General features: G+C 43.1%; 1 protein-coding gene across 4 annotated transcripts in view; it reads left to right on the top strand.

Annotated features, from left to right (window-relative positions):
- The window catches only part of AGBL3 (AGBL carboxypeptidase 3), a 316,148-nt gene extending 293,471 nt beyond the window's left edge, over nt 1–22,677 (top strand). For all 4 annotated transcript variants that reach the window (XM_073650211.1, XM_073650213.1, XM_073650210.1 and 1 more), the window contains 12 exons: nt 1,151–1,269; nt 1,446–1,512; nt 1,643–1,726; nt 8,088–8,156; nt 14,048–14,158; nt 17,031–17,084; nt 18,323–18,377; nt 18,787–18,966; nt 19,920–19,968; nt 20,853–20,989; nt 21,207–21,414; nt 21,499–22,677. In XM_073650211.1, coding sequence (XP_073506312.1) covers nt 1,151–1,269; nt 1,446–1,512; nt 1,643–1,726; nt 8,088–8,156; nt 14,048–14,158; nt 17,031–17,084; nt 18,323–18,377; nt 18,787–18,966; nt 19,920–19,968; nt 20,853–20,989; nt 21,207–21,414; nt 21,499–21,904 — 1,539 coding nt within the window. In that variant the 3' untranslated portion in view covers nt 21,905–22,677. The remainder of the gene's footprint in view (nt 1–1,150; nt 1,270–1,445; nt 1,513–1,642; nt 1,727–8,087; nt 8,157–14,047; nt 14,159–17,030; nt 17,085–18,322; nt 18,378–18,786; nt 18,967–19,919; nt 19,969–20,852; nt 20,990–21,206; nt 21,415–21,498) is intronic.
- Nucleotides 22,678–25,158: the final 2,481 nt, after the last annotated feature.

Here is a 25,158-nt window from a genome sequence, read left to right as displayed (position 1 = left end):
TGCTCCTATGTACAAGAATATAACTACTATAATACTGCCCCTATGTACAAGAATATAACTACTATAATACTGCTCCTATGTACAAGAATATAACTACTATAATACTGCCCCCTATGTACAAGAATATAACTACTATAATACTGCCCCTATGTACAAGAAGAGAACTACTATAATACTGCCCCCTATGTATGAGAATATAACTACTATAATACTGCCCCCTATGTACAAGAATATAACTACTATAATACTGCCCCTATGTACAAGAATATAACTACTATAATACTGCCCCCTATGTACAAGAATATAACTACTATAATACTGCCCCTATGTACAAGAATATAACTACTATAATACTGCTCCTATATACAAGAATATAACTACTATAATACTGCTCCTATATACAAGAATATAACTACTATAATACTGCCCCCTATGTACAAGAATATAACTACTATAATACTGCCCCCTATGTACAAGAATATTACTACTATAATACTGCCCCTATGTACAAGAATATTACTACTATAATACTGCCCCCTATGTACAAGAATATAACTACTATAATACTGCCCCCTATGTGCAAGAATATAACTACTATAATACTGCCCCCTATGTACAAGAATATAACTACTATAATACTGCTCCTATGTACAAGAATATAACTACTATAATACTGCCCCTATGTACAAGAATATAACTACTATAATACTGCTCCTATGTACAAGAATATAACTACTATAATACTGCCCCCTATGTACAAGAATATAACTACTATAATACTGCCCCTATGTACAAGAAGAGAACTACTATAATACTGCCCCCTATGTATGAGAATATAACTACTATAATACTGCCCCCTATGTACAAGAATATAACTACTATAATACTGCCCCTATGTACAAGAATATAACTACTATAATACTGCCCCCTATGTACAAGAATATAACTACTATAATACTGCCCCTATGTACAAGAATATAACTACTATAATACTGCTCCTATATACAAGAATATAACTACTATAATACTGCTCCTATATACAAGAATATAACTACTATAATACTGCCCCCTATGTGCAAGAATATAACTACTATAATACTGCCCCCTATGCAGCAGATGTTATACCGCTGGGTTGCTGATCTCTTTGTAGTACCTCTCTTGTATGTCTGAGCTGGAGGAGATGGTGAAGCAGCGAGTGAACTGCAATCACCGGCTCGTCTTGGACTCTGAATCTGTTCTTGAAGACGTCTTGTCGGATCTTGATTCCAGGTGAGTTTGAGCAAAGCGTTTTTCTACGGCACATAACTGGACAGCGCGCCGTGTAAACATTGCAACACAAAAGGAATAAAGAAGCAGAATTCTGATTGCAGCTCTGGATGTAACTGTAGTGGTAGAATGGATCGTATGAGTATACTGTATGTATGACCGTTCCTTGTTGATTTCAGCACCAGGGGATCGGACAGCTCTGACTGGAACGGTCCTCCTGCCCACCTGATGGAGCTCGCTGGTAAGGTATGTATACGGGGAGAGCGCCAGTATACGGCACACAGGTACACGTGTGGCCCCCGTTATACCGTCACGGCCAGAAGGGGGCACTACAGGGGGCTTCTGAGAGTTTTCCCTTTTTTCTGTGTCTGGACAGGTAAAACCCCGGAGAAAGCTGCTCAAGTCCAAGAGAGAGCGGAACTCGCAGAGGAGACCTCCTGCGAGGGTCCCGGACCCCCAGGTAAGGGCAAACGCATTCATCCAGCCGGGCGAGCCGGTGGAGATAAGCAGACGCCCGGGCCCCATCTAGCGCCGCTTATCGATTCTCACCCACACGGTCAGACGGGGGTTTCCATGTTTGATCGGATCTCGGCGTCTTCTCTACAATCCACCGGAGACGCATGAAATAAAAGGTCACAGCGAGCGCACAACCTGGAGCTGATTACAGGCTCGTCGCTCGTTAGCCGCTGATTCTCTCACCTTTGTTTGGCATTTCAGCAGCAGAGATTTTTTTCTGTAATGTTCCCTTCTGGATCCAATCACACAGCGAAGGATTCAGCCCTGTCTACTGCGGCTCTCACTGTGTAGATAAAGGGGGACCACCCCGAGACCGGATATAGGGGTCTGTCGTGTGCCTGCCGTCCGCCAGTGTCCAGGAGACTGTCCCTGAGTGTGACACTGTTTTTGGGGAATGTTGTCTGGCACTGGTATTGGGGAGCTGGGATTAGTACTGCTGTGGCTGGCACTGTTACTGGGGAGCTGGGATTAATACTGCTGTGTCTGGCACTGTTATTGGGGAGCTGGGATTAATACTGCTGTGGCTGGCACTGTTATTGGGGAGCTGGGATTAATACTGCTGTGCCTGGCACTGTTATTGGGGAGCTGTGATTAATACTGTTGTGGCTGGCACTGTTATTGGGGAGCTGTGATTAATACTGCTGTGCCTGGCACTGTTATTGGGGAGCTGTGATTAATACTGCTGGGCCTGGCACTGTTATTGGGGAGCTGTGATTAATACTGCTGTGTCTGGCACTGTTATTGGGGAGCTGGGATTAATACTGTTGTGGCTTGCACTGTTATTGGGGAGCTGTGATTAATACTGTTGTGGCTGGCACTGTTATTGGGGAGCTGTGATTAATACTGCTGTGGCTGGCACTGGTATTGGGGAGCTGGGATTAATACTGCTGGGGCCGGCACTGTTATTGGGGAGCTGTGATTAATACTGCTGTGGCTGGCACTGTTATTGGGGAGCTGTGATTAATACTGCTGTGCCTGGCACTGTTATTGGGGAGCTGTGATTAATTTTGAGGTTGCTGGCACTGTTATTAGGGAGCTGTTATGAATACTGCTGTGACGGGCACTGTTATTGGGGAGCTGGGATTAATACTGCTGTGGCTGGCACTGTTATTGGGTAGCTGTGATTAATACTGCTGTCGCTGGCACTGTTATTGGGTAGCTGTGATTAATATTGCTGGGGCTGGCACTGTTATTGGGGAGCTGTGATTAATACTGGTGTGGCTGGCACTGGTATTGGGGAGCTGTGATTAATACTGCTGGGGCTGGCACTGTTATTGAGAAGCTGTGATTAATACTGCTGGGGCTGGCACTGTTATTGGGGAGCTGTGATTAATACTTCTGTGACTGGCACTGTTATTAAGGAGCTGTGATTAATACTGCTGTGGCTGGCACTGTTATTGGGGAGCTGTGATTAATACTGCTGTGGCTGGCACTGTTATTGGGTAGCTGTGATTAATACTGCTGGGGCTGGCACTGTTATTGGGTAGCTGTGATTAATACTGCTGGGGCTGGCACTGTTATTGGGTAGCTGTGATTAATACAGCTGTGGCTGACACTTATTGGGGAGCTGTGATTAATACCGCTGTGACTGGCACTGTTATTGGGGATCTGTGATTATTACTGCTGTGGCGAGCACTGTTATTGGGGAGCTGTGATCAATACAGCTGTGACTGGCACTGTTATTGGGGTGCTGTGATTAATACTGCTGTGGCTGGCACTGTTATTGGGGAGCTGTGATTAATACTGCTGTGGCTGGCACTGTTATTGGGGAGCTGTGATTAATACTGCTGGGGCTGGCACTGTTATTGGGGAGCTGTGATTAATACTGCTGTGCCTGGCACTGTTATTGGGGAGCTGTGATTAATACTGCTGTGCCTGGCACTGTTATTGGGGCGCTGTGATTAATACTGCTGTGCCTGGCACTGTTATTGGGGAGCTGTGATTAATACTGCTGGGGCTGGCACTGTTATTGGGGAGCTGTGATTAATACTGCTGTGTCTGGCACTGTTATTGGGGAGCTGGGATTAATACTGTTGTGGCTTGCACTGTTATTGGGGAGCTGTGATTAATACTGTTGTGGCTGGCACTGTTATTGGGGAGCTGTGATTAATACTGCTGTGGCTGGCACTGTTATTGGGGAGCTGTGATTAATACTGCTGGGGCTGGCACTGTTATTGGGGAGCTGTGATTAATACTGCTGTGCCTGGCACTGTTATTGGGGAGCTGTGATTAATACCGCTGTGACTGGCACTGTTATTGGGGATCTGTGATTATTACTGCTGTGGCGGGCACTGTTATTGGGGAGCTGTGATTAATACAGCTGTGACTGGCACTGTTATTGGGGTGCTGTGATTAATACTGCTGTGGCTGGCACTGTTATTGGGGAGCTGGGATTAATACTGCTGTGGCTGGCACTGTTATTGGGGAGCTGTGATTAATACTGCTGGGGCTGGCACTGTTATTGGGGAGCTGTGATTAATACTGCTGTGCCTGGCACTGTTATTGGGGAGCTGTGATTAATACTGCTGGGGCTGGCACTGTTATTGGGGAGCTGTGATTAATACTGCTGGGGCTGGCACTGTTATTGGGGAGCTGGGATTAATACTGTTGTGGCTTTCACTGTTATTGGGGAGCTGTGATTAATACTGTTGTGGCTGGCACTGTTATTGGGGAGCTGTGATTAATACTGCTGGGGCTGGCACTGTTATTGGGGAGCTGTGATTAATACTGCTGTGCTTGGCACTGTTATTGGGGAGCTCTGATTAATGCTGCTGTGGCTGGCACTGTTATTGGGGCGCTGTGATTAATACTGCTGTGCCTGGCACTGTTATTGGGGAGCTGGGATTAATACTGCTGTGGCTGGCACTGTTATTGGGGAGCTGGGATTAATACTGCTGTGCCTGGCACTGTTATTGGGGAGCTGTGATTAATGCTGCTGTGGCTGGCACTGTTATTGGGGCGCTGTGATTAATGCTGCTGTGGCTGGCACTGTTATTGGGGCGCTGTGATTAATACTGCTGTGGCTGGCACTGTTATTGGGGAGCTGGGATTAATACTGCTGTGCCTGGCACTGTTATTGGGGAGCTGTGATTAATACTGTTGTGGCTGGCACTGTTATTGGGGAGCTGTGATTAATACTGCTGTGCCTGGCACTGTTATTGGGGAGCTGTGATTAATACTGCTGGGCCTGGCACTGTTATTGGGGAGCTGTGATTAATACTGCTGTGTCTGGCACTGTTATTGGGGAGCTGGGATTAATACTGTTGTGGCTTGCACTGTTATTGGGGAGCTGTGATTAATACTGTTGTGGCTGGCACTGTTATTGGGGAGCTGTGATTAATACTGCTGTGGCTGGCACTGGTATTGGGGAGCTGGGATTAATACTGCTGGGGCTGGCACTGTTATTGGGGAGCTGTGATTAATACTGCTGTGTCTGGCACTGTTATTGGGGAGCTGTGATTAATACTGCTGTGGCTGGCACTGTTATTGGGGAGCTGTGATTAATTTTGAGGTTGCTGGCACTGTTATTAGGGAGCTGTTATGAATACTGCTGTGACGGGCACTGTTATTGGGGAGCTGGGATTAATACTGCTGTGGCTGGCACTGTTATTGGGTAGCTGTGATTAATACTGCTGTCGCTGGCACTGTTATTGGGTAGCTGTGATTAATATTGCTGGGGCTGGCACTGTTATTGGGGAGCTGTGATTAATACTGGTGTGGCTGGCACTGGTATTGGGGAGCTGTGATTAATACTGCTGGGGCTGGCACTGTTATTGAGAAGCTGTGATTAATACTGCTGGGGCTGGCACTGTTATTGGGGAGCTGTGATTAATACTTCTGTGACTGGCACTGTTATTAAGGAGCTGTGATTAATACTGCTGTGGCTGGCACTGTTATTGGGGAGCTGTGATTAATACTGCTGTGGCTGGCACTGTTATTGGGTAGCTGTGATTAATACTGCTGGGGCTGGCACTGTTATTGGGTAGCTGTGATTAATACTGCTGGGGCTGGCACTGTTATTGGGTAGCTGTGATTAATACAGCTGTGGCTGACACTTATTGGGGAGCTGTGATTAATACCGCTGTGACTGGCACTGTTATTGGGGATCTGTGATTATTACTGCTGTGGCGGGCACTGTTATTGGGGAGCTGTGATCAATACAGCTGTGACTGGCACTGTTATTGGGGTGCTGTGATTAATACTGCTGTGGCTGGCACTGTTATTGGGGAGCTGTGATTAATACTGCTGTGGCTGGCACTGTTATTGGGGAGCTGTAATTAATACTGCTGGGGCTGGCACTGTTATTGGGGAGCTGTGATTAATACTGCTGTGCCTGGCACTGTTATTGGGGAGCTGTGATTAATACTGCTGTGCCTGGCACTGTTATTGGGGCGCTGTGATTAATACTGCTGTGCCTGGCACTGTTATTGGGGAGCTGTGATTAATACTGCTGGGGCTGGCACTGTTATTGGGGAGCTGTGATTAATACTGCTGTGTCTGGCACTGTTATTGGGGAGCTGGGATTAATACTGTTGTGGCTTGCACTGTTATTGGGGAGCTGTGATTAATACTGTTGTGGCTGGCACTGTTATTGGGGAGCTGTGATTAATACTGCTGTGGCTGGCACTGTTATTGGGGAGCTGTGATTAATACTGCTGGGGCTGGCACTGTTATTGGGGAGCTGTGATTAATACTGCTGTGCCTGGCACTGTTATTGGGGAGCTGTGATTAATACCGCTGTGACTGGCACTGTTATTGGGGATCTGTGATTATTACTGCTGTGGCGGGCACTGTTATTGGGGAGCTGTGATTAATACAGCTGTGACTGGCACTGTTATTGGGGTGCTGTGATTAATACTGCTGTGGCTGGCACTGTTATTGGGGAGCTGGGATTAATACTGCTGTGGCTGGCACTGTTATTGGGGAGCTGTGATTAATACTGCTGGGGCTGGCACTGTTATTGGGGAGCTGTGATTAATACTGCTGGGGCTGGCACTGTTATTGGGGAGCTGTGATTAATACTGCTGTGCCTGGCACTGTTATTGGGGAGCTGTGATTAATACTGCTGTGGCTGGCACTGTTATTGGGGCGCTGTGATTAATACTGCTGTGCCTGGCACTGTTATTGGGGAGCTGTGATTAATACTGCTGGGGCTGGCACTGTTATTGGGGAGCTGTGATTAATACTGCTGTGTCTGGCACTGTTATTGGGGAGCTGGGATTAATACTGTTGTGGCTTGCACTGTTATTGGGGAGCTGTGATTAATACTGTTGTGGCTGGCACTGTTATTGGGGAGCTGTGATTAATACTGCTGGGGCTGGCACTGTTATTGGGGAGCTGTGATTAATACTGCTGGGTCTGGCACTGTTATTGGGGAGCTGTGATTAATACTGCTGTGCTTGGCACTGTTATTGGGGAGCTCTGATTAATGCTGCTGTGGCTGGCACTGTTATTGGGGCGCTGTGATTAATACTGCTGTGCCTGGCACTGTTATTGGGGAGCTGGGATTAATACTGCTGTGGCTGGCACTGTTATTGGGGAGCTGGGATTAATACTGCTGTGCCTGGCACTGTTATTGGGGAGCTGTGATTAATGCTGCTGTGGCTGGCACTGTTATTGGGGCGCTGTGATTAATGCTGCTGTGGCTGGCACTGTTATTGGGGCGCTGTGATTAATACTGCTGTGCCTGGCACTGTTATTGGGGCGCTGTGATTAATACTGCTGGGGCTGGCACTGTTATTGGGGAGCTGTGATTAATACTGCTGTGCCTGGCACTGTTATTGGGGAGCTGTGATTAATGCCGCTGTGGCTGGCACTGTTATTGGGGAGCTGTGATTAATACCGCTGTGGCTGGCACTGTTATTGGGGATATGTGATTAATACCGCTGTGGCTGGCACTGTTATTGGGGATATGTGATTAATGCCGCTGTGACTGGCACTGTTATTGGGGAGCTGTGATTAATGTCGCTGTGGCTGGCACTGTTATTGGGGAGCTGTGATTAATACCGCTGTGGCTGGCACTGTTATTGGGGATATGTGATTAATGCCGCTGTGGCTGGCACTGTTATTGGGGAGCTGGGATTAATACTGCTGTGGCTGGCACTGTTATTGGGGATATGTGATTAATACCGCTGTGGCTGGCACTGTTATTGGGGAGCTGTGAATAATACTGCTGGGCCTGGCACTGGTATTGGGGAGCTGTTAATACCGCTGTGGCTGGCACTGTTATTGGGGCGCTGTAATATTTGGAAATATTTTGCAGCTGCCTCCGGTTCCAGTAATGAGCGGACATTTGCTTTGTGCAGGAAGAAGATGAAGGTGAAAAATCGAAGGCGATGATCGTGGAGCGGCAGCGTTGGCCGATCCCGGAGGCTGTAAGTATCAGTGATGTCTCCTGTCGTATAGAGGAGGCTGGGGCAGCTGCAGTGGTGGCCACATTGGTAGTCACCCGGCCGTCCTAGCCACATTGATATGCAGTGCTACATCTTGGGAGTCCTAAAAAACCGAGTGACAACTCAAGAGGGAGCGATACTGATGCATGTAGTTGTGGTCAGTGTCGTCCTATAGGTGCCCAGGATCATAGTTACATAGTTACATAGTTTATAAGGCCGAAAAAAGACAAGCGTCCATCCAGTTCAGCCTATTTCTTGTGCACTGCAGCTATTCCGCAGCGTTGATCCAGGGGAAGGCAACAAAAACCCATGCGGTATAGGCCAATTTACATCAATGAGGAAAAATTCACTTCCCGACTCCAATCTGGCAGTCAGATTAAATCCCTGGATTAATTAACTATCACTAAGCATAAGATGTAATTTTATTGTTCTCAAGAAAGGCGTCCAGGCCTCTCTTGAACTCATTAAGTGAGTTGGACATCACCACTTCCTCTCCCAGAGAGTTCCAGAGTCTCACGGCTCTGACCGTAAAGAATCCCCTTCTATGCTGGTGCAGGAACCTCCTTTCCTCCAGACGCATAGTGTGCCCCCTCGTCTTTGTCACCATCCTTGGTATAAACAGGTCATGGGAGAGATCTCTGTACTGCCCCCTGATGTATTTATACATGTTTATGAGGTCTCCCCTAAGCCTTCTCTTTTCCAACGTAAATAGGCCTAATTTTGACAACCTCTCTGGGTATTCTAGTCCCTCCATTCCCTTTATTACCTTAGTCGCCCTCCTTTGTACCCTCTCTAGCTCCAATATGTCTTTCCTGAGCACCGGAGCCCAGAACTGTGCACAATATTCTAAGTGCGGCCTTACCAGCGCTTTATACAGAGGAAGAACAATGTTCTCATCATATGCCCCTATTCCTCTTCTGATGCATGCCATGACTCTATTTGCCTTCGCAGCTGCTGCCTGACACTGGGCACTCCAATTTAATTTGCTGTTAACCAAGACGCCCAGGTCCTTCTCCATGTCAGATTTCCCCAACGGTTTCCCATTTAATATGTATGGGTGACTGCTGTTTTTCTTCCCCATGTGCATGACCTTACATTTATCGGCATTGAACCCCATTTGCCATTTTTTGGCCCAACTCCCCAATTTATCTAAATCCTCCTGTAGCTGTGCCCTATGCTCATCTGTATTAACTACTTTACAAAGTTTAGTATCATTTGCAAATATTGCTATTTTACTATGCAACCCTTCCACTAGATCATTAATAAATGTATTAAATAATATAGGGCCCAAGACAGACCCTTGAGGCACCCCACTAGTAACCCTGACACACCCTGAGCTTACTCCATTGATAACCACCCTCTGCTTTCTATCACTCCGCCAGCTATTTACCCACTTGCACACATTATCCCCCAGACCAAGCATTCTCATTTTATATACCAACCTTTTGTGTGGCACGGTATCAAACGCTTTGGAGAAGTCAAGGCATACAACATCCACTGCCTCTCCCCGGTCCAGCTGTGAGCTCACCTCCTCGTAGAAGGCGATCAGGAGCGATCCCTCATGAATCCATGTTGATATGGAGTTAGACAGTTATTATCATTAAGATATTCTACAATAGCATCTCTAAGAAATCCTTCAAACAATTTACCCACAACAGACGTTAAGCTGACTGGTCTATAGTTCCCAGGGTCACTTTTAGACCCCTTTTTGAATATTGGTACCACATTTGCTTGGCGCCAGTCTAGTGGGGCAGTCCCTGTCCATAAAGAGTGCTTGAATATAAGATACAGCGGTCTGTCTATCACATTACTTAATTCCTTTAGTACCCTAAAGTGTTAAGGGCGTGCTTTCCCTTTAAAAACTTAGAATGAACTATTTATGGTGTCTGTTTGTCTGTTTTTTTCTTTACTTTCATTAAGGTGGAGGCAGTGACCTCTTACAAGGGCTCCAAAAAAAGCCCGGGGTCAGGGAGGACGAGCTGTGACCACCGAAATGTAAATGTTCTATTCGGACCTTAGTGCGTGTTCACATCCGGAGCTTTTAATGCGTTTTCTGGTTCCAGACTGTATTGTTTTCATGCTCGCTTTGTGGATAGCCCCTTTAAATTATTTTATTACTCCAGTCACAACCAGAGCTGCATTCACAATTCTGCAGCCCCTTTAAATTATTTTTGTACTCCAGTCACAACCAGAGCTGCATTTAAAATTCTGCAGCCCCTTTAACACAACCAGATCTGAATTCAAAATTCTGCAGCCCATTTAAACTATTTTTTACTCTACTCACCAATAGAACTGCATTCAAAATTCTGCAGTCCCTTTAAATTCTTTTATACACCAGTCACAACCAGAGCTGCATTCAAAATTCTGCAGCTCCATTAAATTATTTTTTTACTCCAGTCACAACCAGAACTGCATTGTCAAAACCAGAGCTGCATTTAAAATTCTGCAACCCCTTTAAATTTTTATACTCCGTTGCAAACAGAGCTGCATTCAAATTCTGCAGCCCCTTTAAATTATTTTATTCTCCACTTACAACCAGAGCTGCATTCAAAATTCTGCAGCCCCTTTAAATTTTTTAATACACCGGTTACAACCAGAACTGCATTCACATTTCTTTAAATTTCATTATACTCCATTATGTTATACTCTAATTACAACCAGAGCTGCATTCACAATTCTGTAGACCCTTTAAATTATTTTATTCTCCAGTCACAACCAGAGCTGCATCCAAAATTCTGCAGCCCCTTTAAATTATTTAAAGAAGGGTATTTAGAATGAGGCTTAAAGGGGAACTCCAGCCATCGCATAATTTTACATCAGTAAATCCTTTGAGGGAAATCTAAAGTCAAAATTGTAAAATAAAAAAGTACGGGGTGTACAGATTTTTTATTTTTATTGTTTTCCCAAGATGCATCATTTTTCCATGTTGTGGGCAGAGCTTGGTTGTCATGTGACCGTGCACCTTCCATATGATTCTGTGTGGGGGGGGGATAAAAGTAAGAAAACTAAAAATACTGCGGTTGCATAAGTGTGGACACCCTTTTATAATTGTGGATGTGGTTATGTACAGAATTAGCAAATCACATTTATCCTCATGTTACATAGTAGTCAGTGCACGGCCGCCATCATTTACAGCAATTCTGATTCTGATTTCGCTGTTCTAGGAGGATTTTACTGACATTTTCTTAGGTGGATTTAACAGTAAAATCCATGATCCGTAAACAGCTGACAACACAGCAAAGGGATCACATTGTGGAAAGTTATCAGTCAGGAGAAGCGTACAAAATATTTTCCAAGACATTAGATCTACCATGGACACTTTGAAGATGTCAACAATGACCCATTACCTAGAACTGGACATCTCTCAAAAATTAGTGAAAAGATTGGAAAAAAATTGATCTGCAAGGCTATCAAGATGCCGACAGCAACATTCAAGGAGCTGTAGGAATTACTGACAAGTGTTGGTTGTGTATTGCATGTGACAATAATCTCCTGTATTCCTCAAATGTCTAGCCTGTGGGGTATGGTATTAAAACAGAAGCCTTTTCTTACAAAGAAAAACATCCAAGCCTGGCTATATTTTACCAAAATACCCCCCCCCCCCACCCATCAAGTCAGCCAAAAGCATGTAGGGAACGTTATATGTCTCATGAGACCAAAGTGGAACTTTTCGGTCATAATTCCAAAAGGTGCAAAGTCAACACTGCCCATCACCAGGAGATCACATACCCACAGTGAGTCATGGTGGAGGCTGCATTAGGCTGTTTTTCGGCAGCTGAAACTGGGGCTTTAATTAAGGTGGATGAACTTTCCAAATATTGGTCAATTTAGCACCAAAACCTTCAGACCTCTGCTAAAAAGCTGAAGATGAAGAGGGATTTCAACTTTCAGCACGACAATGACCCTAAGTGACCTCCAGATCATCGAGAGAATGGCTTCTCCAGAAGACCAGAGATTGGGAATAGCCCAATGATAAATTTGTGGGTGACCTGAAGAGGGCACTGTACACAGGAGATGCCCTCGCAATCTGGCAGATGTGGCGCTACAACAGAGTATTGGTATACCACCAAGAGAAAAAACGGAGCTTTTTGTCAAAGATAAAAAGGTATAAATTTTATTGACACAGAATATGAGACAACACAAAACATATAATAAAAAGACATGTGCAAGGGGGCTAGGAATGGTAGCAGCGAATACTGACTGGGGATAACAGAGAGATACATGCCGACAAAATCATGTATCAATAGATATAGCTTGCATATCAAGGGAAAGCCAATCAGTATTCACGCGAAACGCGCGTCGGGAAGCGGGCTTTCCCTTCTATCTATTGGATTACTGATCTAGGGTAAGCACTGTTTATCTGCTATCCTCCTCTACTGTGGTGGTTTTTTCTACATGTCCCAATGGGGGGTTCTATTTTCTCCATCGCTAACTGGACTTTTATGGCTGACTTATTTACTAGTGATTTATTTAATCTGGATACCGCCTTAATCTATAGTCCATTCATAGGGCTCTACTCTGTGGAGCCCTATTGCCACAGTTAGGGGTCTGGGGATCTATGTACTTTATGGATGCAAGCTATATCTATTGATACATGATTTTGTCGGCATGTATCTCTCTGTTATCCCCATCCCCCCCCTAGTACTGTCAGTATTAGCTGCTACCATTCCTAGCCCCCTTGCACATGTCTTTTTATTATATGTTTTGTGTTGTCTCATATTCTGTGTCAATAAAATTTATACCTTTTTATCTTTGACAAAAAGCTCCGTTTTTTCTCTTGGTGGTATACATGCTTTTGGAGTTTAGTACTTGGTTATTGCACACTACCTGTGGTTCATATAGTGTGCTACTAGGCAATATGCCTTTGGGATTTTTTGTTGTATTAACAGAGTATTAGTGTAAGGGTGTACAGATTTATGCAACCGCGTTATTTTTCTTTCTCCACCAAAATGATCTCCGTTTATTTTTAAATGGATTTGTACAGATTATGGGCGACGTCAAAGGTGGGGCCTTTAATATTCGGTTCTGTGTGCCGTGATGATGGAGCTTGTAATGTGATGTGATTGCTTTCGTTAAGCCCTGGTAACATTCTGGATGACCACCAGTAACGGCCCTTATTAGATTGCCCCCTAGTGGTTGTCACCCAGCTTCTCTACAGACCCTTCTCCCCTCTTAATCTGGGATCTAAATGAACTTGTTTTATATTTATCTGCTCTCGTCCTGCGGGAAGGAAAACTCTGTGCCGGTAAGAAATGCTTTTTGTTTTTATTTTTTTGTGACCTAAAGAATAAAATTTCTAGCTGCTTGATGCCACCACTAGAGGGAGCTCAGGAGCTTACTGTAGACTGTGTTCTCATTGACTTCAATTTATAACCTGTATGCAGTGAGCTCCCTCTAGTGGTGACTGCAGTCACACTACATCTATAACAGGGGATTTGGAACAGTGCATTAGAAGAACTGCTCCAGTCGTTATCAAGAGATATTATGAAACTAACTACCAATCTGTTTATTACATGTCTATATGCAAGAATATAAAAAAAAGCTAAAAACTAAGAAATGGTTAAATAAAATCCTTCACATTTGATTTTTTGATTTCTAGAAGTTTCTGTTCCATAACGACGGCCCATTAGATAATAGATCCTCTGATATCTACTTATGGATAATTACTATCATTTTCACTCCGGAGCCTGTGGGTGTGCTAATCACTAGTTACACCGCGCCATTCCTGACTATGACAGGACTTAACCATTGCTTACGACTTCTAGTTGCCAACCAGCGGCGGTTGCTAAACTACAACTCCCATCATGGTCTGAGAGCTAAAGACGTCAAGAGATCGGGGTATTCAGATGATTTACTAATCTTTATCTTTCTAGTCAAAACTCGACTCCGTCCGGAAGCTGCAAAACTGTCAGAAAGTGTCCAAAAAAAACAGGCTGACCAAACAGCAGAGGGCGCCTCACTTCCAAGACCTAAGTACTAAGAAGGTCTGTACTCTGAGAGAGATTTGCTGATCATGTCATTGCCAAGCATGCATTACCTAGAATAGTACCGTACCTGTTACCCTCTCCATCCGTCAGTGTGGCGGATAACTTTATCAGGCAAGAGTGACCCGTCATTGATCTCTTCTATCCGGCCAGAACAGTGCCAGCAATCCTGAATTTGTCTTGAAATATAGTATTCAAGGCAGGAGACATCGCTTACTACTCTAGAATAATACTATCATCACAGTGAATAAATAATGCTAATACCATACTATGAAAAAAAATTACCTCCATACCGTAGCCAAATAACTCTATATTAGGAATAAGTAATACCTGTATACAGTATTCAAATACTACTATACAAAAATAAATACTACTGCTATATAGTTTCCAAATGATACAGGTATACAAATAATACTACCATACAAAGAATAAATAATACCTCTATGCAGTATTCAAATACTACTATAAAAAGAATAAATAATACTTCCATATAGTTTACAAGTAATACAGGTATACAAAGAATAAATAATACCTCAATTCAGTATCCAAATAATACTGCCATAAAAAGAATAAATAATACCTCTATACAAGGAATGAATAATACCGCTATTCAGTATCCAAATAATACTGCTAAACAAGGAATGAATAATACCGCTATTCAGCATCCAAATAATACTGCTATACAAGGAATGAATAGTACCGCTATTCAGTATCCAAGTAATAATGCTATACAAGGAATGAATAATACCTCCATTCAGTATCCAAATACTAATAATAATCTTTATATAGTGCAGTATATAAATTGTATAGCAATTATATGAACCTTGAATAGCAGTATATATGTACCTCTGAATTGTATGTTAATATTCCTCAGTTCTTTACCTCCATTCAGTATCCAAATAATACTGATATACTAGAAATGAATAATACCTCTATACAGTATTAAAATGCTGCCATACAAAGAATAAATAATACCTCTATGCAGTATTCAAATACTACTATAAAAAGAATAAATAATACTTCCATATAGTTTACAAATAATACAGGTATACAAAGAATAAATAATACCTATATTCAGTATCCAAATATTACTGCTATACAAGGAATAAATAATACCTCTATACAGTATCCAAATAATGCTGCTACACAAGGAATAAATAATACCTCCATTCAGTTTCCAAATAATACTGATATACAAGGAATGAATAATATCTCTATATAGTATTAAAATGCTGCCTTACAAAGAATAAATAATAATACTGCCATATAGTTCATAAATACTGGTATAGAAAGAATAAGTAATACCTCCAGTCAGTATCCAAATAATACTACCATACAAAGTGAGATAATACCTGTAATACAGTATACAAATAATACTGCTATACAATGAAACTGAAAAAATACCTTAAAATTCTACCATACAAAGAATAAATAATACCTCTATATGGTATTCAAAAAATACAGGTATACAAATAATACTACCATACAAAGAATAAATAATACCTATATACAATATTAAAATACTACTATAAAAACAATAAATAATACTTCCATAAAGTTTCCAAATAATACCGATATACAAAGAATAAATAATACCTCCATTAGTATCAAAATAATACTGCCATACACTGAAAGATAGTACCTGTATACAGTATCAAAATAATACTGCTATACAAGGAATAAGTAATACCTCTATACAATATCCAAATAATACTTCTATACAGGGAATAAATAATACCTCCATTCAGTATCCAAATAATAATAATAACCTTTATATAGCGCAGTATATAAATTGTATAGCAATTATATGAACTTCTGAATTTTATGTTGATTTTCCTCATCGCTTTACAATTCAAAGGTTCATATATACTGCTCTACAAGGAATAAATAATACCTCCATCCAGTATCAAAATAATACTGACATACAAGGAATGAATAATACTTCTATACAGTTTTAAAATGCTGCCATGCAAATAATAAATAATACCTCTATATGGTATTCAAAAAATACAGGTATACAAATAAACTACCATACAAATAATAAATAATACCTATATTCAATATTCAAATACTACTATAAAAAAATACTTCCATAATGTTTCCAAATAATAAAAGTATACAAAGAATAAATAATACCTCCATTCAGTATCAAAATAATACTGCCATACAATGAAAATGAAAAAATACCTCAAAATACTACCATACATAGAATAAATACCTCTATATAGTATTCAAAAATACTGCCATACAAAGAATAAATAATACCTCTATATAGTATTCAAAAATGCTGCCTTACGAAGAATAAATAATACTGCCATATAGTTTCCGAATACTGCCAGACAAGCATTAAATAAAACCTTTATACAGTATTCACATAATTCAGAATACAAAAAATAAATAATACTGCAATATAGTTTTGAAATAATACGATCATACAAGGAAAAAATAATCATGCCTCCATATAGTATCCAAATAATACTGCCATATAGCACCAACATAAAACTACCATATATTGTCCACACAGTCCTGCTGTTTAGTGCTGGAAGAAGAGTGCCATTTATGGCCAAATAGTACCTGGGTAATGAATAATACTCCCATATAGTGTCTAAATATTGCCATATTACTATTACAAAAAATACCGCCATGTAGTGCTAAATAATGCTGGGTACATTTAGGATTGATTTTAACGTTGGCAGCCAGTACAGGCCCCTGAGAAATGGATTCCTGATGGCCCTGACCCCGATATAAGACAAGCAGGCATGGATCAGTTTTACCAACATGGCAATTCTACGTGTGGACACCAGAGGGCAGCATAATATCAGTGCTTCCTTCTCGGGCTTCGCAGACTTTTGACCCCGTGTCTGTGTGACAGGTCTCCGTGATCTACCTGGTATTCAACGCCAAAGGAGAAGTCATCACCACCAAGGTGAGTCCAGGGTTCGGGGACGGCTGACAACCTTATAAACACCATAGAAGATGGCTGCTGATGTCCACACTCTCCTGAAGGTGGCGCTCTTAAGTGCAGAATGGATTAGAGGGTCAAGGGTCTTCACAGTGGTCTTCATCTTCCTGGGGATGGAGTCCTTGCATTTAGGAAAAGTCTTTGTGTCCAAAGGCCTGAGGAGAGGTTCACACTTTATTGGGCTGGAGACATGATGTCAATCTGAAGAACAATGGTTTATATTCCAACACCACAGGGGCTGTGTACAGATCTCACCTGTAGGGGGTCTCTGCTCAACAGAACAAAGGTCCACAGGGCACACAATGGCCTTCCTGCCTCAGAGGCTTTTTGACCCCACAGCTCAGGGTCTCTTTGTCCGCCTTGTGGGGACATTTGTGGGTCAGATTGTGACACAGATTATAGATTATCTCCATGTTGGCTTCCAACATTCCTAAATATCAGATTGTAATGTAATAATGAGGTTGGTTGGTTCCTTAAAGATCACTGATCCAATCACCAGGTCAGATGGTTCCTTAGAAATCCTGATCATCAGGTCAGTTGGTTCCTTAGAGATCACTGATCCCTATCACCAGGTCGGTTAGTTCCTTAGAGATCACTGATCCCTATGACAAGGTCGATTGATTCCTTAGAGATCACTGATCCCTATCACTGATCCGTTGGTTCCTTAGAGATCCCTATCACCAGGTCGGTTGGTTCCTTAGAGATCACTGATCCCTATTACCAGGTCGGTTGGTTCCTTAGAGATCCCTATCACCAGGTTGGTTGATTCATTAGAGATCACTGATCCCTATGACCAGGTCGGTTGGTTCCTTAGAGATCCCTATCACCAGGTCGGTTGGTTCCTTACAAATCACTGATCCCTATCACCAGGTCGGTTGGTTCCTTAGAGATCACTGATCCCTATCACCAGGTCGGTTGGTCCCTTAGAGATCACTGATCCCGATCACCAGGTCGGTTGGTTCCTTAGAGATCCCTATCACCAGGTCGGTTGGTTCCTTAGAGATCCCTATCACCAGGTCAGTTGGTTCCTAAGAGATCCCTATCACCAGGTCGGTTGGTCCCTTAGAGATCACTGATCCCTATCACCAGGTCGGTTGGTTCCTGTGTACATTGCGGGAGGAGAACGTATCACACAATCTACCTCTGATTCCTTCGTTGTATCTGTGCTGTATTTTGACCATTTTTCCATATTTTACACCCAGTCGCTCTCCGGCGCCAGGAACCAGGATGTCGTCAATGTAACGAGCACCTTTAACAGTGAGTGAAATACTGCATGCCGCCACTCCGACCCCAGCCCTCCTCTGCCCAGATGTATTATTTTACCTGGTTGTAAGACGTTCCCATCATTGTTTTCAGTTTTTCTGTGTAGAATGAAACCTATATGGAAACCATCAACAAGTTGGTGTTGATAGATCCTTTTAGTAATTGGAGCACTTAACGATGCCTGCCGTGAGTGTTATTCACTCCATAAAGCTGTGTTCACACAGGCAGGTAGTGCGACATTTTCTTTTTTTTTTTTTTACTAAACCCGGAGTCACCCAGAGTTATTTTTACTAAACCCGGAGTCACTTTTGCATTTTCTAGTTATTTTTGTCATTTAAAGGGGAAATGCCCTTTAATATTATTTTTACTCCTGCAGATGATACTGAATGTTTTATTTTCCCAGGTTTTAACTGGAAAAGACCCCTCCCCATATTTAAGAATCTCTTCTCCCAGCGAGTCCCGTTGAATAATATCCTAGAGCCGTGCTGTTATTATGTCAGCCCCGACATCAACGACTCCTTCAGGCCTAATACTGCCAACTACGAGGACGAGGATGGCTCTCGTGATGGAGCGCAGGAATCGGGTGGGTACGATAAAGGGCGACAAGTCACAAAACAGCCTGTGCAGAAAATAATCCCCCCTCCCCAAATCCATCCAGAGGGAAGAGGAGGGGGATGGAGCTGCAGCTTCTCACCTAGTTATGTGGAGTCAAAGCAGTGGAGGAGAAATGCGATTGGCTCAGAGCACCCCCATGAAAAGCCCGCCCACTAAGCGCTGAAACGAGGCTTCTCCAGGGTCACCACTAGGGGGAGCTCACTACATACAGAGTTATTCAGCTCCCATTGACTTCAATGGATGAGGTATAAGTCCAAAAGACCAGAAACGGAGAATCAAATGGAAGGAATTAAACAAATTTATAGAAGAGGGGCCCCTGACCTTTATGGCCCAGGACCCAGACGATTATCAGTCGGCCCCTGAACCTAAACCTAAAGTAAACTTGTTGGGAATTGTGATTGTTGTTCCTGCCTGATAGCGGCAGAGAATCGCCTGTCCGGGCTGTGTACATACATGGGGCTTACTTATCTGATTGTGTCATCTTTATGGAGTTTGCAGTGGGGGGGGGGTTCTGCTGCTTCCCACCCACATACATAGCGGCCCCCCAGCACCAGGCCGAAGTTTAGTTTCTTATTCGGCAATTTCTTTTTTTTTCTCTATTTTTTTTTTACAGGTTTAACGACAAAAATAAAAAATGGCAATAATAAAATACAACGCAGCGAGCGAGAAGCCCTGGTGTGAATACGCTTCAAATCAGCCGCAAAAGTCATAAAACTGGCACAAAAATGGCCATCAAAGTGGGCACCGAAGGGCGTTCTTGAAAGGGTTAAATGACTTTGGGCAACTAATCTCACAATGCAGATACACAGAGAGTGGTGGCCCACATCACATTCACGTCCCTCCAGCTTGGCACAAATTGGTTGTGGGCATCAAATTGGGCAAATAATCGCTTTACATGACGTACGTTTGTTCTTTTTTCAGTGAAAATGTCTTTCCCGTCTCCTGTATACGAGCCGCGGTCGCTCTGCTAGTAAGTGACGCGTGTTACACAATCGTCTACTATGTAGAATAAAAAAATATATATTATTTTATGATATAATTGCTCTTATTATATCACTTTTATATAGACTTATTGATTATTATATTATTATTATTATTATATCACTTAGTCTAATAATATAAACGCGACCTCAGTAATATAATAATTAATATAATACTATATAAGTAATATAATAATAATTACAGAATTATATAACAAGGAAAAGATGAAAGTGATAAAAGAAAAATGATCTGTCACTAATATATTATTAAAACCTTTTATTTTTATCACTTTCCTGTTATCCATGTTACCTATATATTATTATATCACTTATGTCACTTTTATATCAGTATTATCATATTTTTCTTTTATCAGATTCATATTATCCTTATTATATTATAATAAGTAATAATACAATATAACAACAAAAAGTAATATAATGGTATTATGATATCATAATTATATAACTAAAAATATTTTATGCTACTTATATTATCACTTTATTATTGAGTATAATAATTAATATATTAATTATTGATTATTATGTTAGATATTATATCATTCATATTATCCTTATATTAAATTATTGATTATTATATTCATTATAATACGTAAAATAATAATCAATAATATGGTATAATAATGATAAGTAATAAAGTATTTATTATTATTATATTATTAATTATATTACATTAATATTTTTTTGTTTATAAGAATTATATTACTGTATTGTTAATTATTATATTTTTATTAGTATTATATATTTCATTATTTATTTTAAATATTTTATCACATTTATGTTATTAATAATAGTAATTTATATGTATTTCATATATATATATATAATATATATTTATTTATTTTATTTTTTTCAGTTCTAAAAAATTCTGGTCTGGGGAACTTCCGGTGGAAAAGGACATGAAGCGGCCTGCGCTGCCTTCACACGTGAGAGCGATCGAGTCTGCTCCACCTGCGGTGTCCGCTGCGGCTCTGAAGACTCAGGATCAGTCTGGTAAGAGAACCAGGGAGATAATGGAGCCGTCCGGGGAAGTAATAATTGCATGATGAAAAGTTGTGGGATTCTCAGAACCTGCGCTCGCTGAATCCCGAAATGTCCTGTGTCGCGCTCCTCCTCCTCAGGTCCTGCACAAGGTCCTTGTTTTTTGGGGGGTTTTTTCGGGGTGTTCCTTTACATAATCGAGCCACGAATTTGCTGTTGCTTCCTCAAGGAAATGTTGTGAAGCATAAAAGCAAAAAGACGGGGGACGTCTCCTCTGCACCCCGTGATCAAAGAGGGGGCGGCCAGAAACGGGAAAACGAAGACCACCTGAGACATGAGAAGGAAGAGACCCTACTGCCGGCCGTGACTGCCTCTAGAGAAGTGCCGCCGCCTATGGGACCTGACATTCTGTATACCTCCGCCGCCATCAGGGGCGGGTACGTACTGCTTCTTAAAGGGGTTGTCCACCTTTGGCAATCCATTTTTAATGCATTTGTACTTTATTTTATATAAATATTTAGGTCTGTGCAGAACATTTTACCCAAAATGACGTCCCACCCTCATACCTCACACAAGTCTTCCGCCAGCACCCGGTCGCTGCTGCCCGCCAAAGTCAGAGGCCGATCACTTCATTCTAGCAAAGGGGCAATACAGAAAAGGAAACTGGGAAAGCTCATTGCGCCACAACCCCCGGATGACTGTGTTACTACTGACCATGCCAACCTGCCTGCTAACACCTGGAAGGACATCCTGATGGGACTGCAGATGGGCGAAGGGGGAGGATCCGGGGACCGGCCCGGACCTGCGCCATCTAAGGGGCATCTTCTAAAAAATGGGACTTCTAATGGGTTAGGGGGATGCACAAGGAAATCTGGACAGAGGGTCTGCCTGGTGCCTCTTCCAAAAACTGTACCCTCATCCCAATGACTCGTCCTTAAATCATGGCTAAATTCATGACCCCATCTCCTAGTGCGGACCTTCCCCCAGATCGGCCGGGCGTCCCTCTCTTGCATCGGCCCGGCGTCCCGCTCTTGCATCGGCCCGGCGTCCCGCTCTTGCATCGGCCGGGCGTCCCTCTCTTGCATCGGCCGGGCGTCCCTCTCTTGCATCGGCCGGGCGTCCCTCTCTTGCATCGGCCGGGCGTCCCACTCTTGCATCGGCCGGGCGTCCCTCTCTTGCATCGGCCGGGCGTCCCGCTCTTGCATCGGCCGGGCGTCCCGCTCTTGCATCGGCCGGGCGTCCCTCTCTTGCATCGGCCGGGCGTCCCTCTCTTGCATCGGCCGGGCGTCCCTCTCTTGCATCGGCCGGGCGTCCCTCTCTTGCATCGGCCGGGCGTCCCTCTCTTGCATCGGCCGGGCGTCCCTCTCTTGCATCGGCCGGGCGTCCCGCTCTTGCATCGGCCGGGCGTCCCGCTCTTGCATCGGCCGGGCGTCCCTCTCTTGCATCGGCCGGGCGTCCCGCTCTTGCATCGGCCGGGCGTCCCGCTCTTGCATCGGCTTCAATAATGTCGTAAATGTACATACATGATATATATGTCTTATTTAGCAGCACTTTGTAGCCTGTTGGAAGGTCAATCCCCCATAATAATTGTTTGTTGCTCCCTCTAATGGTCATTGGAGGGTACTGCACCCCATGCCTTTAAATAAATCTGCAGCAAAAATTTCAGGTTTTCTTTTTTAATAAATTTGCAAAAATTTCTACATTTCTGTTTTTTTCAGTCCAGATGGGGGGCAGAGTGTACTGTAATGAGAAAAAAATGAACTTTTTAGAATTTACCAAATGGCTGCAATGAAACAAAGAGTGAAAAATGTAAAGGGGTCTGAATACTTTCCGTACCCATTGTAATTGTGACTAGAGATGAGCGGTGTTCGACTCGAACTGTTCGCCAATCTCAAATTTGAGCTGTTTTGGGCGGTGTTCGAGTCGTTTGACGAACTTGAACGATTTGCAAAAAATTCGGCTGTTCTGCTGCGGTCCAGCCTGTCATCTCGATGTAGCAGAGCTGGAGCCGTCGTGGGAGCCATGGAAAGGTAAGGATGAGGTTGCTTTATTATTTTTCTTTTATTGCAGGAGATCGTTGGCTTCAGCTGGAATGGGCGTGATGGTAAGTATGGTTTAATTTAGAACAATAAAGAATTGTGTCTTTATTTCAATTAAAGGACTTTATTCTGGGTGTTTGTGTTTTTTTTAACTTTGACTATGGGGTTAGTAATGGGGGTGTCTTATAGATGCCTCTCCATTACTAACCTGGGCTTGATGTCAGCTGGCATTATAAGCTGGCATCAACCCCAGCGCTATTACCCCACTGCCACCGCTACAGGGCAGCGTGGAAGAGCGAGGCTAAGTGCCAGAATTGGCGCATCCTATGGATGCGCCATTTCTGGGGCGGCTGACGGCTGGTGTTTCTAGCCTGGGAGGGGGCCAATATTCATGGCTCCCTTCCTGGGCTATTAATATCAGCCCCTAGCTGTCTGCCTAGCCTTTGCTAGCTATTAAATTAGGGGGGACCCCACGTCATTTTTTTTGGGGGGTCCCCCATTCTAATAGCTAGTAAAGGCTAGGTATTCAGCTGGGGGCTGATATTAGTAGCCTGGGAAGCTCCGTGGGTATTACCCCCTTCCCAGGCTTCAAACATCTGCCCCAGCCGTCTGCTTAACCTCCGCTAGAGACTAAAATTAAGGGGAACCCCACGCCAATTTTTTTTTTAATAAATCCTTTATTTTAACACTAAATGACAAGTACAGTAATCAACACTATCACTGTACTTCATATATATGTGACTGACATGTTTCTATCTATCTAATCTATGTGTGAAGCTCTATTCTGTCTGTTATAAATTGTTGGGTACAGATGCTGAATTGCCGGCCGGCTTTCTTAAAGAGACGGTGCATGAAAACACTATTATTTTTTTAAAGAAATCCTTTACACTAAATGACAAGTACAGTAAGCAACACTGTCACTGTACTTCATATATATGTGACTGACATGTTTCTATCTATCTAATCTATGTGTGAAGCTCTATTCTTTCTGTTATAAATTGTCGGGTACCGGTGTATGCCGCTGATGAATTGCCGGCTTTTCATGTTTCACTGTTGGCACTGTTCTCATCGATTTGGGCAGTCACTGTAATGCCAGAACCACCATGGCTGTGACATTACAGTGAGTGGCAGACAATCCCTCCATGATTGGTGCTCTAAATAGCGCCAGACATGCAGGACGGGGACCCGAGCTCCCACCCGAGCATCTCGAAAGTACTCGGCGAGCTCCGAGCATCTCGAGCAGTGAGATGCTGGGGCGAGTACCGAGCAGTGGCGAGCAGTGAGATGCTGGGGCGAGTACCGAGCAGTGGCGAGCAGTGAGATGCTGGGGCGAGTACCGAGCAGTGGCGAGCATGCTCGCTCATCACTAATTAACAGCATTACTGTGAAAAAATCCAGTTATGATTTTGGTGCACGAACAGTTATCGAACATAACCTCGAACAGCCGAATTTTTCTCAAATCGTTCATGTTCGTCAAACAGCTTGAACACCGCCCAAAACAGCTCGAATTTGAGATTGGCGAACAGTTCTAGTCGAACAACGCTCATCTCTAGTAGTAAGTAACCGGAACGCCGCATCAATGTCTGTTTTGGCCATTAGGGTGCCCCTTCCCAACTTCTTGATCCGCCTGATTGCCTTGTCTAAGGATGTACAGTATATACTACTGTACTTGGTTCCGCGTCGATGTTGTCGTTTACTGACCTGCCCCTTGGATATGACAAATGGTGGATTAGTCCGAATGTATTGGGTTCCGTTTTTGGCACGACTCCCAACGGGGAGACCACTACGTCTTGTAAGGAAAGTGTTCTGAATGGAACCGCCATTCTACCTAAAGATATTTCTTATTTTAATTTTCTTGTCACGATGTCTGGGTGTTGGTAGGCTGATTTTAGATTTTTACTCCAGCCTTTTTGGATTTTAGAAGGGCATGACATGCCTATATCTGTGTCTCCCCCTCCTTTTACTCCTCCACCTCTTTTCTTTTCGCATGACTATATGTACTTGTCACTTTTCCATGTGTTAGTTGTGTCTTCTGAGCAGTTTGTCAGCTTCTGGACACCTTTGAAGGTGTTTTCTATGTGTTTCTATCTGTTTTTGTTTGCCTGCCATTGGTTTTAACAGTGTTCGACGAACCGAACCCGA

Source organism: Phyllobates terribilis, unplaced genomic scaffold (assembly GCF_046119375.1).
Source record: "Phyllobates terribilis strain yellow unplaced genomic scaffold, ASM4611937v1 Scaffold_10__3_contigs__length_209671492, whole genome shotgun sequence".
NCBI classification, from domain to species: domain Eukaryota; kingdom Metazoa; phylum Chordata; class Amphibia; order Anura; family Dendrobatidae; genus Phyllobates; species Phyllobates terribilis.
Note: the sequence above shows the minus strand (reverse complement) of the source record. Positions and strands in the feature narration are given on the sequence as shown.